Source organism: Ranitomeya imitator, chromosome 5 (genome assembly GCF_032444005.1).
Source record: "Ranitomeya imitator isolate aRanImi1 chromosome 5, aRanImi1.pri, whole genome shotgun sequence".
In the NCBI taxonomy this organism is placed as follows: domain Eukaryota; kingdom Metazoa; phylum Chordata; class Amphibia; order Anura; family Dendrobatidae; genus Ranitomeya; species Ranitomeya imitator.
The window spans coordinates 47,320,216-47,334,398 of NC_091286.1; the positions used below are offsets into that span (position 1 = coordinate 47,320,216).

A 14,183-nucleotide genomic window follows, 5' to 3' on the forward strand; every position below is an offset into this window, starting at 1 on the left:
ACCTCTGTCTCCAGCACACCTGTACCTGTCTGTCCCTGTCCGGCCTCTGCCATTCCTGCACATGTCTCTGTGATGTCCTCTGTCTCCAGCACACCTGTACCTGTCTGTCCCTGTCCGGCCTCTGTCATTCCTGCACATGTCTCTGTGATGTCCTCTGTCTCCAGCACACCTGTACCTGTCTGTCCCTGTCCGGCCTCTGTCATTCCTGCACATGTCTCTGTGATGTCCTCTGTCTCCAGCACACCTGTACCTGTCTGTCCCTGTCCGGCCTCTGTCATTCCTGCACATGTCTCTGTGATGACCTCTGTCTCCAGCACACCTGTACCTGTCTGTACCTGTCCGGCCTCTGCCATTCCTGCACATGTCTCTGTGATGTCCTCTGTCTCCAGCACACCTGTACCTGTCTGTCCCTGTCCGGCCTCTGTCATTCCTGCACATGTCTCTGTGATGACCTCTGTCTCCAGCACACCTGTACCTGTCTGTACCTGTCCGGCCTCTGCCATTCCTGCACATGTCTCTGTGATGTCCTCTGTCTCCAGCACACCTGTACCTGTCTGTCCCTGTCCGGCCTCTGCCATTCCTGCACATGTCTCTCTGTGATGACCTCTGTCTCCAGCACACCTGTACCTGTCTGTCCCTGTCCGGCCTCGGCCATTCCTGCACATGTCTCTCTGTGATGACCTCTGTCTCCAGCACACCTGTACCTGTCTGTCCCTGTCCGGCCTCTGCCATTCCTGCACATGTCTCTGTGATGTCCTCTGTCTCCAGCACACCTGTACCTGTCTGTCCCTGTCCGGCCTCTGCCATTCCTGCACATGTCTCTCTGTGATGTCCTCTGTCTCCAGCACACCTGTACCTGTCTGTCCCTGTCCGGCCTCTGCCATTCCTGCACATGTCTCTCTGTGATGACCTCTGTCTCCAGCACACCTGTACCTGTCTGTCCCTGTCCGGCCTCGGCCATTCCTGCACATGTCTCTGTGATGTCCTGTGATTCTCTGCTCGGTGACAGATCTGCCTCTGTACATGTATAAGGTGTCTATTACAGGAAACAGTCACTGACCAATGAGCGCTAGCCTCGCTATATCGGCACCAATCAGTGAGCGCCGTGGCGCAGAGTGGGCGGGGCGCTGTGTCCGGAGCGGCAGCGCGGTGTGCAGTGGTCGCTCCTCGGCTGCCGGGTCCCCGCACTGGGATGACACATCATGGCTTCTCGGCTGTCCCAGTCTCACCTGAAGCTGGAGGCGGAGATTGAACGCTGCAGGGCTGAGTGCCAGTGGGAGAAGATCCTGCTCCTGGTCAGGCAGCTGGCACCCAAGGTCCAGGACAATAGTGGTGAGTGGCAATGAATAGGAGCGCGGGACTACGACTCTCATCATCCTGCACTGAGAGCTGTGGTGTAATTAGGAGGGTGACGGTGAAGTAGATGGAGCAGGTGACTTGGCAGAGAACTCAGCCACCTCCATGACTGCTGTGTAATCTCTAGATGCAATACAGGAAGTTACAGGAGGTGGAAACAGCCGGGGACGTGTATACAGTATATACAGAGTATACAGGGTATAGGCAGGGTGTGTACAGGGGATATACAGGATATATACAGGGTGTACAGAGTATACAGTGTGTGTACAGAGTATATACAGGGTGTACAGAGTATATACAGGAGGTGGAAACAGCCGGGGACGTTTATACAGTATATACAGAGTATACAGGGTATAGGCAGGGTGTGTACAGGGGATATACAGGATATATACAGGGTGTACAGAGTATACAGTGTGTGTACAGAGTATATACAGGGTGTACAGAGTATATACAGGAGGTGGAAACAGCCGGGGACGTGTATACAGTATATACAGAGTATACAGGGTATAGGCAGGGTGTGTACAGGGTATATACAGGATATATACAGGGTGTACAGAGTATATACAGGGTGTACAGAGTATACAGTGTGTGTACAGGGTATATACAGGGTATATACAGGGTATATACAGGATATATACAGGAGGGAAACAGCCGGGGACGTGTATACAGTATATACAGAGTATACAGGGTATAGGCAGGGTGTGTACAGGGTATATACAGGATATATACAGGGTGTACAGAGTATATACAGGGTGTACAGAGTATACAGTGTGTGTACAGGGTATATACAGGGTATATACAGGGTATATACAGGATATATACAGGAGGGAAACAGCCGGGGACGTGTATACAGTATATACAGAGTATACAGGGTATAGGCAGGGTGTGTACAGGGGATATACAGGATATATACAGGGTGTACAGAGTATACAGTGTGTGTACAGAGTATATACAGGGTGTACAGAGTATATACAGGAGGTGGAAACAGCCGGGGACGTGTATACAGTATATACAGAGTATACAGGGTATAGGCAGGGTGTGTACAGGGTATATACAGGATATATACAGGGTGTACAGAGTATACAGTGTGTGTACAGAGTATATACAGGGTGTACAGAGTATACAGTGTGTGTACAGGGTATATACAGGGTATATACAGGGTATATACAGGATATATACAGGAGGGAAACAGCCGGGGACGTGTATACAGTATATACAGAGTATACAGGGTATAGGCAGGGTGTGTACAGGGGATATACAGGATATATACAGGGTGTACAGAGTATACAGTGTGTGTACAGAGTATATACAGGAGGTGGAAACAGCCGGGGACGTGTATACAGTATATACAGAGTATACAGGGTATAGACAAGGTGTGTACAGGGTATATACAGGATATATACAGGGTGTACAGAGTATACAGGGTGTGTACAGAGTATATACTGGGTGTACAGAGTATACAGTGTGTGTACAGGGTATATACAGGAAGTTACAGGAGGTGGAAACAGCCGGGGACGTGTATACAGTATATACAGAGTGTACAGGGTATAGGCAAGGTGTGTACAGAGGGTGCACAGAGGATATACAGGATATATACAGGGTGTACAAAGTATATACAGGGTGTACAGAGTATATACAGGAGGTGGAAACAGCCGGGGACGTGTATACAGTATATACAGAGTATACAGGGTATAGACAGGGTGTGTACAGAGGGTGCACAGAGGATATACAGGGTATATACAGGGTGTACAGAGTATATACAGGAAGTTACAGGAGGTGAAAACAGCCGGGGACGTGTATACAGTATATACAGAGTGTACAGGGTATAGGCAAGGTGTGTACAGGGTATATACAGGATATATACAGGGTGTACAGAGTATATACAGGGTGTACAGAGTATACAGTGTGTGTACAGGGTATATACAGGATATATACAGGGTGTACAGAGTATATACAGGGTGTACAGAGTATATACAGGATATATACAGGGTGTACAGAGTATATACAGGATATATACAGGGTGTACAGAGTATATACAGGATATATACAGGAGGTGGAAACAGCCGGGGACGTGTATACAGTATATACAGAGTATACAGGGTATAGGCAAGGTGTGTACAGGGTATATACAGGATATATACAGGGTGTACAGGGTGTGTACAGAGTATATACAGGATATATACAGGGTATACAGGGTGTGTTCAGGGTATATACAGAATATATACAGGGTGTGTACAGAGTATATACAGGAAGTTACAGGAGGTGGAAACAGCCGGGGACGTGTATACAGTATATACAGAGTATACAGGGTATAGACAGGGTGTGTACAGAGGGTGCACAGAGGATATACAGGGTATATACAGAATATATACAGGGTGTGTACAGAGTATATACAGGATATATACAGGGTGTACAGAGTATATACAGGAAGTTACAGGTGGTGGAAACAGCCGGGGACGTGTATACAGTATATACAGAGTATACAGGGTATAGGCAAGGTGTGTACAGAGTATATACAGGATATATACAGAGTGTACAGGTTATATACAGGGTGTGTACAGAGGGTGTACAGAGTATATACAGAGTACACAGGGTGTGTTCCGGTTTATATACATGATATATACAGGTTGTGCATAATATATACAGGATATATGCAAAGTGTGCAGAGTATATACAGGGTATACAGTGTTATACAGGGTGTGTACAGTGTATACAGAGGGTGTACAGAGTATATACATGATATATACAGGTTATGCAGAATATATACAGGATATATACAGAGTGTGCGGAATATATACAGGATATATACAGAGTGTGCTGAATATATACAGGATATATACAGAGTGTGCTGAACATATACAGGATATATACAGAGTGTGCTGAACATATACAGGATATATACAGGGTGTGCAGAATATATAAAGGATATATACAGAGTGTGCGGAATATATACAGAGTATACAGGGTGTACAGAGTATATACAAGATATATACAGGGTGTGCAGAATATATAAAGGATATATACAGAGTGTGCAGAATATATACAGAGTATACAGGGTGTACAGAGTATATACAGGATATATACAGAGTGTGCTGAATATATACAGAGTATACAGAGTGTGCTGAACATATACAGGATATATACAGAGTGTGCTGAATATATACAGGATATATACAGAGTGTGCTGAACATATACAGGATATATACAGAGTGTGCTGAATATATACAGGATATATACAGGGTGTGCAGAATATATAAAGGATATATACAGAGTGTGCAGAATATATACAGAGTATACAGGGTGTACAGAGTATATACAAGATATATACAGGTTATGCAGAATATATACAGGATATATACAGAGTGTGCTGAACATATACAGGATATATACAGGGTGTGCTGAATATATACAGGATATATACAGGGTGTGCACAATATATAAAGGATATATACAGGGTGTGCAGAATATATACAGAGTATACAGGGTGTACAGAGTATATACAAGATATATACAGGGTGTGCTGAGTATATAAAGGATATATACAGGGTGTGCAGAATATATACAGAGTATACAGGGTGTACAGAGTATATACAGGATATATACAGAGTGTGCTGAATATATACAGGATATATACAGGGTGTGCTGAACATATACAGGATATATACAGAGTGTGCTGAACATATACAGGATATATACAGAGTGTGCTGAATATATACAGGATATATACAGAGTGTGCTGAACATATACAGGATATATACAGAGTGTGCTGAACATATACAGGATATATACAGAGTGTGCTGAACATATACAGGATATATACAGAGTGTGCTGAACATATACAGGATATATACAGGGTGTGCAGAATATATAAAGGATATATACAGGGTGTGCAGAATATATACAGAGTATACAGGGTGTACAGAGTATATACAAGATATATACAGGGTGTGCTGAGTATATACAGGGTATACAGAGTATATACAGGGTGTATACATGGTGTACAGAGCATATGCAGAGGTTATATACAAGGTGTGTACAGTGTATACAGAGGGTGTACAGAGTATTTACAGGATATATACAGGGTGTGCAGAGTATATACAGGATATATACAGGGTGTGAAGAGTATATACAGGATGTACAGAGTTTATACAGTGTAAACAGAGATTGTACAGAGTATATACAGGGTATGCAGAGGGTGTACATATTATATAAAGGTTGTATACAGGGTATATAGAGGGTGTGCAGAGTATATACAGGGTACACAGACTATATATAGGGTTTTATAGGGTTTATACAGAGTATATAAAGGGGTATATACAGGGTACAGAGAGTATTTACAGGGTACACCTAATCAGATGCACCGTGAAAACCTCCCACCCCGTATGTTGGAAATGACACTTTAAAGGTTCTCTTATGATAATAAATGGGTGAAATTACAAAGTGCTGATAAAAATATACAACTTTATCATTTACTTTTTTATAAAAAATCTCATCGATTCTGAAGATTGTTAATTTGTTGTTTACTGCTCATTGTCCAGGCTTCCGACCACTGCTCCAGTTCTGTCAGCAGCGGCTGAATACGCACAATGCTTTTTTTCTATAGAGTTGGTCAGGATTGCTGGAGACATTCTGCTTCACGGCCGCTGCGCTCCCTCAATGCTGCAGAGGTACAGCTGCCTCATATAGCATAGTATATTTAGCTTATATAAATTTGCAGCCGTTCTCGAGATATAAACACTTTTCTTGACAACTCGTTGCCTAGGAGACCAACCACCGCTGCAGTCTAGCTTATAAACCCAATCTTGAAGCTGGCCAGGATTTGGAGGTAACCGAGCGCTCCAGTGATCCTGGCCAGCTTCGTAACATTGCTTACCCACTCAATGGAAAAGAGCTTGTAAGCACTGGGCATTTTCTACTGTCCAGCAAAAGTGGTCGGTCTCCAAGGCAACGAGCTGTAAATGAAAGAAAAGTGTTAATATTTCAAGAACAGCAGAAAATTTTAATAAGCATTAAATAGCAAAATTGCTTGTATTTACTAGTACTATCCAACCATACTCATTTATGAAGATGGGAATAACCCTTTAATTACACCGTGGGCCCTTTTTTTTTTAATATGGGCCATCCGGTCTCTTTCTCTCACATGACCAGTGTTGCTCCCTATAGGAATAGAGGCTGGTTAGGCATAAAATAACCTACATTTTCATATAAGGTGTTCATAGTGTAGAAATTACATTTCCTTTTGATTTCCAAATGAATTGTCAGCAGAGTATAGACTGCTGGTTATGGCAGTCAGTAATCTGCCTGGAAAACAACACAATAGGAAATCCATAGTGGAGTTTGATCCGAGGAAGGATTCTCCTATCCTATCAGACACATTTTTGCTCATCTGTCCCAAAACAAATTACCGTACATGATTACTTATTAATATGGCAACCGAAATTATTAAAGGGGTAGTCCAATGAGGGTAAGTCATCATCTATCCAAAGGCGATAACTTACAGATCGGTGGAACCAGTACCGATTGGCAGAACGGGCCACGTTTATCCCCATGCTTCATTCTAACAGGAATAAAAGTGCCCCATTCTGCCGATCGAACAGATGCGGGACCCAAAAGTCACAAAGGGGTCAAAGTATGGTGCAAGAAAAAACCTATGGAGTCAGTGTTTGTGAACAAAAACGGTATTTTTTCGATATTTTACTGAGTTCAGCGATCGAAAGTTCATAAAAATCACCACTTTTCAAACAATTTTACCCTTGCAGACCGGTGTCATTATTTCTGTGAAACATTACTTTATCGACGTTTTCTCATTGAAGAACGTACAGATGAATAAAGTCCTATATATACATGTATACTTCTGCTCAGGGAGGTGTACGCTATGCTGGTTTCTGTACCTGACCCGGACCGCCTGCCTCCCAGACGGGCACCTCCAGCTGCCGGTATTGGCAGAGTCGGTTTGTTTTACTTTAATGAAACATCAATAACCCTGCCAGCTTCAGACACAATGGACGTCATCTCATCTGAGCGCCACAGATCACGGCGGCACAGATCACCTTGACGATATTTGCCATATGGCAGGGCTGTGTGCACCGAGGCTATTCAGAGGAACACAAAGTCCCCGTGGCTCCAGTGCTATAATATGGGGATATTATTCTCCAGAAGAATTACTCATCCGTACATTGTCTCATCGTATAGGGCATTTTTTGATGCCTCTAAACTATGGGCTGTACATGGAATACCGTACAACCCTGCCGGTCATATATTACGGCGCCCTATGACTTAAAGGACAGTCCAGAAAGATGCAGGGCTGTGGAGTCGGTAAGCCAAACCTCCGACTTCGACTCCTCAACTCTGAGTCCGACTCCACCAAAATGGGCTCCGACTCCACGACTCCCACTCCACAGCCCTGCCAGAGCTGTGGAGTCGGTAAGCCAAAGGTCCAACTCCGAAATTTTCATGACACCGATTCTGACTCCACCAAAATGGGCTCCGACTCCATGACTCCGACTCCACAGCCCTGGAAAGATGGAGGCTATTCTCCTGCGGTTGTCTGACTCTCCATAATTGAGCATGGGGTCCAGTGGCGGTCTATTCTCTCTGTGCCGATTGTGTCTTGGAAGTGTTTGTGGCTGCCAACCCTTTATTAGCAATATGTTTGACCATACATGTGAAGTCAGTTAACGCTAACCTGTGAGTGGCCCATGCCTAGTCGTAAGATGGACTTACACTTTAGTCAGATGTTGACCTAATGTGCATGTGTTACCAGTAGAGAAAGGGGAAGACAGATCCCACTGGTGGCTGCTTATCTCCAATGAGAACAATAAGCCTGGTGAAAATCAACAACCAGATCCTTATTTCCCAGACACGGTTAGATCCTTAATCAAGACACCCTTCCATATACAGTGGTGTGAAAAAGTGTTTGCCCCATCCTTATTTCCTCACCAAACAAGTTTCAATATTAGACAAGGGAATTAGATTCATGGAACCATGAATTCTGCTGTCTACCAAAATATCCTGAAGGAGAATGTCTGCCGTCTGTTCTTGACCTTAAGCTGAAGCACACTTGGGTTATGCAGCAGGACAATGATCCAAAACACACCAGCAAGTCCAAGTCTGAATGGCTTAAGGACAGTGAAATTAAAACTTTGGAGTGGCCTAGTCAAAGTCCTGACCTTAATACAATTGAGATTCTGTGGCATGATCTTGAAATGGGGGTTCATGCTCGGAAACCCTCTAATGTGGCTGTATTACGACAATTCTGCAAAGATGAGTGGCCAAAATTCCTCCAGAGCATTGTAAAAGACTCATTGCCAGTTATTGCAAATGCTTGATTGCAGTAGTTGCTGCTAAGGGCGTCCCAACCAGTTGTTAGGTTTTTACACAGGGCCCTGTAGGTTTGGATTTCTTTTTCCCTTAATAATAAAGACCTTCATTTAAAAACTGCATTTTGTGATTACTTGTGTTATCTTTGTCTAATATTTACATTTGTTTGGTGATCTGAAACATTTAAGTGTGACAAACATGCAAAAGAACAGGAAATCGGGAAGGGGCAAACACTTTTTCATACCAGTATTGTCGGGGGACCATTTGGCCAACGTTCATATCTGTATTGCCCGCAGAGTTGTCATATCAGGTCAACACCTTCCCACCTTGCCCCAGTGATCAGTTGATCCCCACAGATTCAAGTGCTATAACCACCAGCCATCGTCAGATCATATTTAAAGAAGAGGATCCCCTAAGACGTAGATCTGCCCAACCAAGGCAATTGTAATGGGGCTGTCCTAATAGTTGCTGTAGCTCTTTAGGCTATAGGTTCCTACTAATAAATTGGAGACGTTATCACAATACACTTGTGACCAGGTTGTAATCTGCATATATTTGTGTGGCTTTACTTTATGGTGTAAGAACAAACGTTTATTTTAATGTCTGATTTTTTGTAGAACGGCTCTTTTTAGCTCTTGCCAAAATTTTATGAACTTTCCCAGTTCGGCAGTAAGATATAGTCATAGAAATGATTCGTCCTAGCCACCCAGATTGTATTCATACATCTAATATGTGGACCTAGATGTGGATGGCAAATCACACAGTGTCCCTGTGACCGGGCTGAAGTGATATAGTGTAGGAAATGTTACTATCGGGAGACTTTACACAGGATTACCTTAGTTTAAAGGGACGCTGTCACTTGATTGATGCTGCTTTTTTTCTTTTTTAACGGCCTTCAGCTCACTCTCGAGCCGTGGCGACTTGATGGATTAACGACCTGTATAAAGATCGATCTTGTGCAAGCCTCGATAGGTCCACCAGGGTCTTCTCCGCCGCTATCTTGATAGTATCAAGTCATCGGATTGCTGGTCTTCCTCTTTGACTTCTTCCTTCTATTCTTCCAGCCATGATGTTCTTCTCCAGTGATTGCTCTCTTCCTATGAATTGTCCAAAGTAGGCAAGCCATAGCTTGGTGATCCTTGCTTGGAGTGACATGTCTGGCTTAATTTGTTCCAAAATTGATTTGTTTGTTCTTTTTGCCATCTATTGCATTGATAGCATCCTTCTCCATCAGCACATTTCGAAGGCGTTGCTGTACAAGCCCTGCCTTCGTCGTCGGTGAAATGTTCCTTGATTTGAGGGCCTTGTCCAGTGACTTCATTGTGGATTGGCCTATAGCTGTTCTCCTGTTGACGTCTTGTGTCGTCGCTGCATCTTAAGTGATGATTGATCTGAGTAGTAGTCCTTTAAAACTTCCAGTTCGTTAATTAATTGTCCGATACTAATAATGGATAATATTTTTGTTCTAAGCTGCAGTTGGTGCATTTCCACCGACTCCTGATTCTGCACAAAACTTGCTCTATTTCCACAGCCCTGTTATTCTTTCACTCAACATTTGGCGTCAAGAGAAAGTTAGGACACCCCAATACAAATTAGATTTCTTACTATTTAATAAAAGCAGCTTTTCAACTGACCTTACAGGGTTTTTTGTGATGATTGAAGTTCAGGCGCGCACTGTCGCCATTCCTGCTGATTTATTGCATATTAGGGGCGGTACACTCCTGAACGATTGAAATCAGACCAGTGACGTAGTTACATCGCTGGCCTGAACCGTGCCCTCTCTGACACTGCAAACAGATACAGCTTTGCCTCTGCAGCATCGGTGGAGCACAGGGGCGCTGAAGCTGGCCAGATCCAGCGATTCAGCCTACTTCAGAGCAGCACATACAAGCTCTATAGCAAAGAGTTTGTAAGCGCAGCACTCATTGTCTGATAGATGGCAGCTGTGGCTTGTAATAAAGGCAACAAGTTATAAATGTTAACATTAATAATTCTACCATTAGACGACAGGGAGCCAGCGCCAGATCGGGGAAGGCTGAGTACTATCTCTGTTCTCTGTATTTTTTAATGAACATTCAATCATTTGGGATCACTTTATTTAATGTGAGAAAACCCCTTTAAAGAACTTGCGCATAAGCCTTTAATGTAATGTGTATGGCCGCCTTATCACTGGTCATTCAGAGCTCATTGAACACTGATGGGAACACAACATTCACTTATACGATTGTTCTGTCCTCATACAGTATCATGCTGTCGGCAGCACTTTCCCTTTCTATACGGGCGATGGGCTGATGAAAATGAATATTTTTTTGCTATTATAAAAGATTCGATCACCCGACCAACAAAGCTTTACTCATCAGGTGATTGCGGGCGTTTTTAGATGGGCCACTGTTGGGAATGATCGATCCTACGAATGCTCATACCCGACTAATTGCACCTTAGACTTCAGTAGATCAACTCCTTAGGCTACTTTCACACTAGCGTCGGAATCTCCCTGTCGCAATGCGTCGGGCAGAGATTCCGACGCTAGCGTTTAACGCACTGCACAACGGAGGCAGCGGATGCATTTCTCCGGCGCATCCGCTGCCCCATTGTAAGGTGCGGGGAGGTGGGGGTGGAGTTCCGTCCGCGCATGCGCGGTCGGAAAAAGCGGTCCGTCAGGAGAAAAAAAGTTACATGTAGCGTTTTTTGTGCCGACGGTCCGCCAAAGCACGACTCATCCGTCGCACGACGGATGCGACATGTGGCAATCCGTCGCAATGCGTCGTCAATACAAGTCTATGGGGAAAAAACGCATCCTGCAAGCACTTTTGCACGATGCGTTTTTTCTGCAAAACGACGCATTGTGATGGATTGCAGTTAACGCTAGTGTGAATGTAGCCTTAATGTAATGGGCACTATAAGGCTGTGTGCACACGGTGCGTTTTTGATGCAGTTTTTATGCATTTTCCATGTGGAAATAGGCCAAAAAACGCTATGGAATCCTTATGCAAGATAATTCAATGAAAATCCTGAAGTGTTGTGCATGTAATCAGTAAATTTCTAGTATTTGCAGGAAAGATAAATATCTTGGTACCATGTTAGCCAGTAGATAGAAAAATATTTAGAATTGAGAGTCCTCAGTGGTTGATACCTTTTAATGGCTAACTGAAAAGATGGTAACAAATTGGAAGCTTTCGAGACAACTCAGGTCTCTTCATCAGGCCTGATGAAGAGACCTGAGTAGTCTTGAAAGTTTGCAATTTGTTACCATCTTTTCAGTTAGCCATTAAAAGGTATCAACCACTGAGGACTCTCAATTCTAAATATTTTAGTATTGGCAGTGCGTTTTTTTTCTGCAGCATGTCAATCCTTTGTTCGGATTTGTAGCGTTTTCAACATATTGACTTCAATTAAGTCAGTCAAATCCGCAGGTATAAAAATGTTTGCGGATTTGCTGAGTTTTTGTTTGCGTTCTTGCTGGCTTCCTATGGTGTTTCCCACGCTGTCATGTGTGTGACAACGTGGGAAACACCGGCGCAGAGGTTCTTATCGGCGGTAGCGCTACCACCGGTAAGACGGTCTGTCAGACCGCTGCTGTGACTGTGACCCCGGGTATAACGTTTACCGCATGTCAGCAGACGAGGGCTGACGAGACCACTCCTCCCATCAGCTAACTCTGCTGTCACTGAGAACAATGATGTCAGGAGCCGCTGATGGGAGACTCTCATCAGCCGGCGCCTGTGCTCACAATAAAAAAAAAAAACACAAGATGTAAAATAATTACATACATATTCAAATAAAAAACACATTATACTCACCTAACACCAAATCTCCGATGCCTTCGTATCCTAGAAAAAATGTAAACTACAAAAACAACATATACTCACCTTAATGCCCATCCCCGATGTCCTCGTCTCCTAGAAAATTAAAAAAAAATGAACCACCAAATACTCAACTGTCCGCCATAGTCCAAACAATCCAGAGTGTGCCACGGTGATCTCACTTGTAGAACACATCAGGAAATGTGACTTCTCTACCCGGCCGCCGCCGATACACTGACTGGAGGTAATCGCTCCCGCAGTGTATAGTACTGAGATTAAGTGAGAGAGGTCACCAGAGTTCATCATAGTACTGAGATTAAGTGAGAGAGGTCACCAGAGTTCATCAGCTGATTAGCTCTGGTGCTATCACAGCACTGCTGTGTGAGAACTTTCTCAAACAGCAATGGTGCCATAAGGGATTTCACCGCAACTGATCAACTCCGGTGACCTTTCTCACTGCATCTCAGTGCTATACACGGCGGGAGCGATTACCTCCAGTCAGTGTGTCGCCGACTGTGTTTGAGAGGTGAGGAATATTGTGGTTTATTATTTTATTTTTGTTGCAGGAGACAATGGCTTCAATGGATTAGGCGTTTGGTGAGTATGGTTTAATTTAGATTTAATAAAGGACTGTCATTATTTCAAATAAAGGACTTTATTCTGGGTGTGTTTTATAATATCACTATTGGGTTAGTAATGGGGGTGTCTTATAGATGCCTCTTCATTACTAACCTATGGGCTTGATGTCACCTGATAAAACAAAGGTGACATCTATCCCCCCAACCATCACCCCACTTGCCGCCCCTACAAGGCAAGTGGGAAGAGCGAGGCTAAGTGCCAGACTTCACCCATCTTATAGTTGTGCCTTTTCTGAGGCTGCTGAGAGCTGATGTTTTTAGCCTGGGGGGGGGGGGGGGGGGCAATATCCATGGCCCTTTCCTAGGCTATTGATATCAGCCCGCAGCTAGGCTATGCCTAGCCTTTGCTGGTTAGATTTTATAGGGGGACCCTATGTCAATTTTTTTCTCGGGTCCCCCTGTAAACTAGCCAGTAAAGGCTAAGCAAATAGCTGTGAGCTGATATTAATAGCCTGGAAACCTTTATGGCTATTGGCTCCTTCCCAGAATATTAACATCAGCCCTCAGTCGTCAGTTTTCCCACTGATGGGTATGAAAATTATGCGAGAGCCCAAGCAATTTTTCTTTAAATTAAGAGTTGCTGTTCGGTTACAGCCTATGTAGGTTCATTCTGTTACCACTCCTACATAGGCTGGTGACAATGTGTGTGTAGGTTTGTGTGTGTGTTTGTGTTTACTTACCAACTTAGTAATTAGGGTGTCGGGCTGACCTTTTCATTACTAAACCTAGGGCTTGGTGTTAATGACACCTGCTGACTCTAATCCCATTATCCTGATGCTACTGCAGGTGGTGTTGAACCAAGAAATGATATCACAAAACTTTTTTTTTAAATATCTTTAGTTAGCTCATAAAAGCCTTCATTGCTGTACAAAAAAGCATGCAAAAAATGCAGCAAAACCGCACCAAAAATTGCGACAAAATTTGCATTTTTGCTGCCAAGAGATGCAGAAACCCTGTAGAAATTTCTGCAAGCAAATGCTTAACATGCGCACATAGCCTAAAAGTACATGTAAGTGGGTGGAAATTGATGGTTCGAGTGTGAACTTATTTTGAAAAGCTCTGGGTA

General features: G+C 43.7%; 1 protein-coding gene across 1 annotated transcript in view; it reads left to right on the forward strand.

The window, feature by feature from the left end:
• Positions 1-1,115: 1,115 nt before the first annotated feature.
• The window catches only part of TTC7A (tetratricopeptide repeat domain 7A), a 405,643-nt gene continuing 392,575 nt past the window's right edge, over positions 1,116-14,183 (forward strand). Inside the window, exon 1 of the mRNA XM_069768639.1 lies at positions 1,116-1,332. Coding sequence (XP_069624740.1) covers positions 1,203-1,332 — 130 coding nt within the window. The 5' untranslated portion in view covers positions 1,116-1,202. The remainder of the gene's footprint in view (positions 1,333-14,183) is intronic.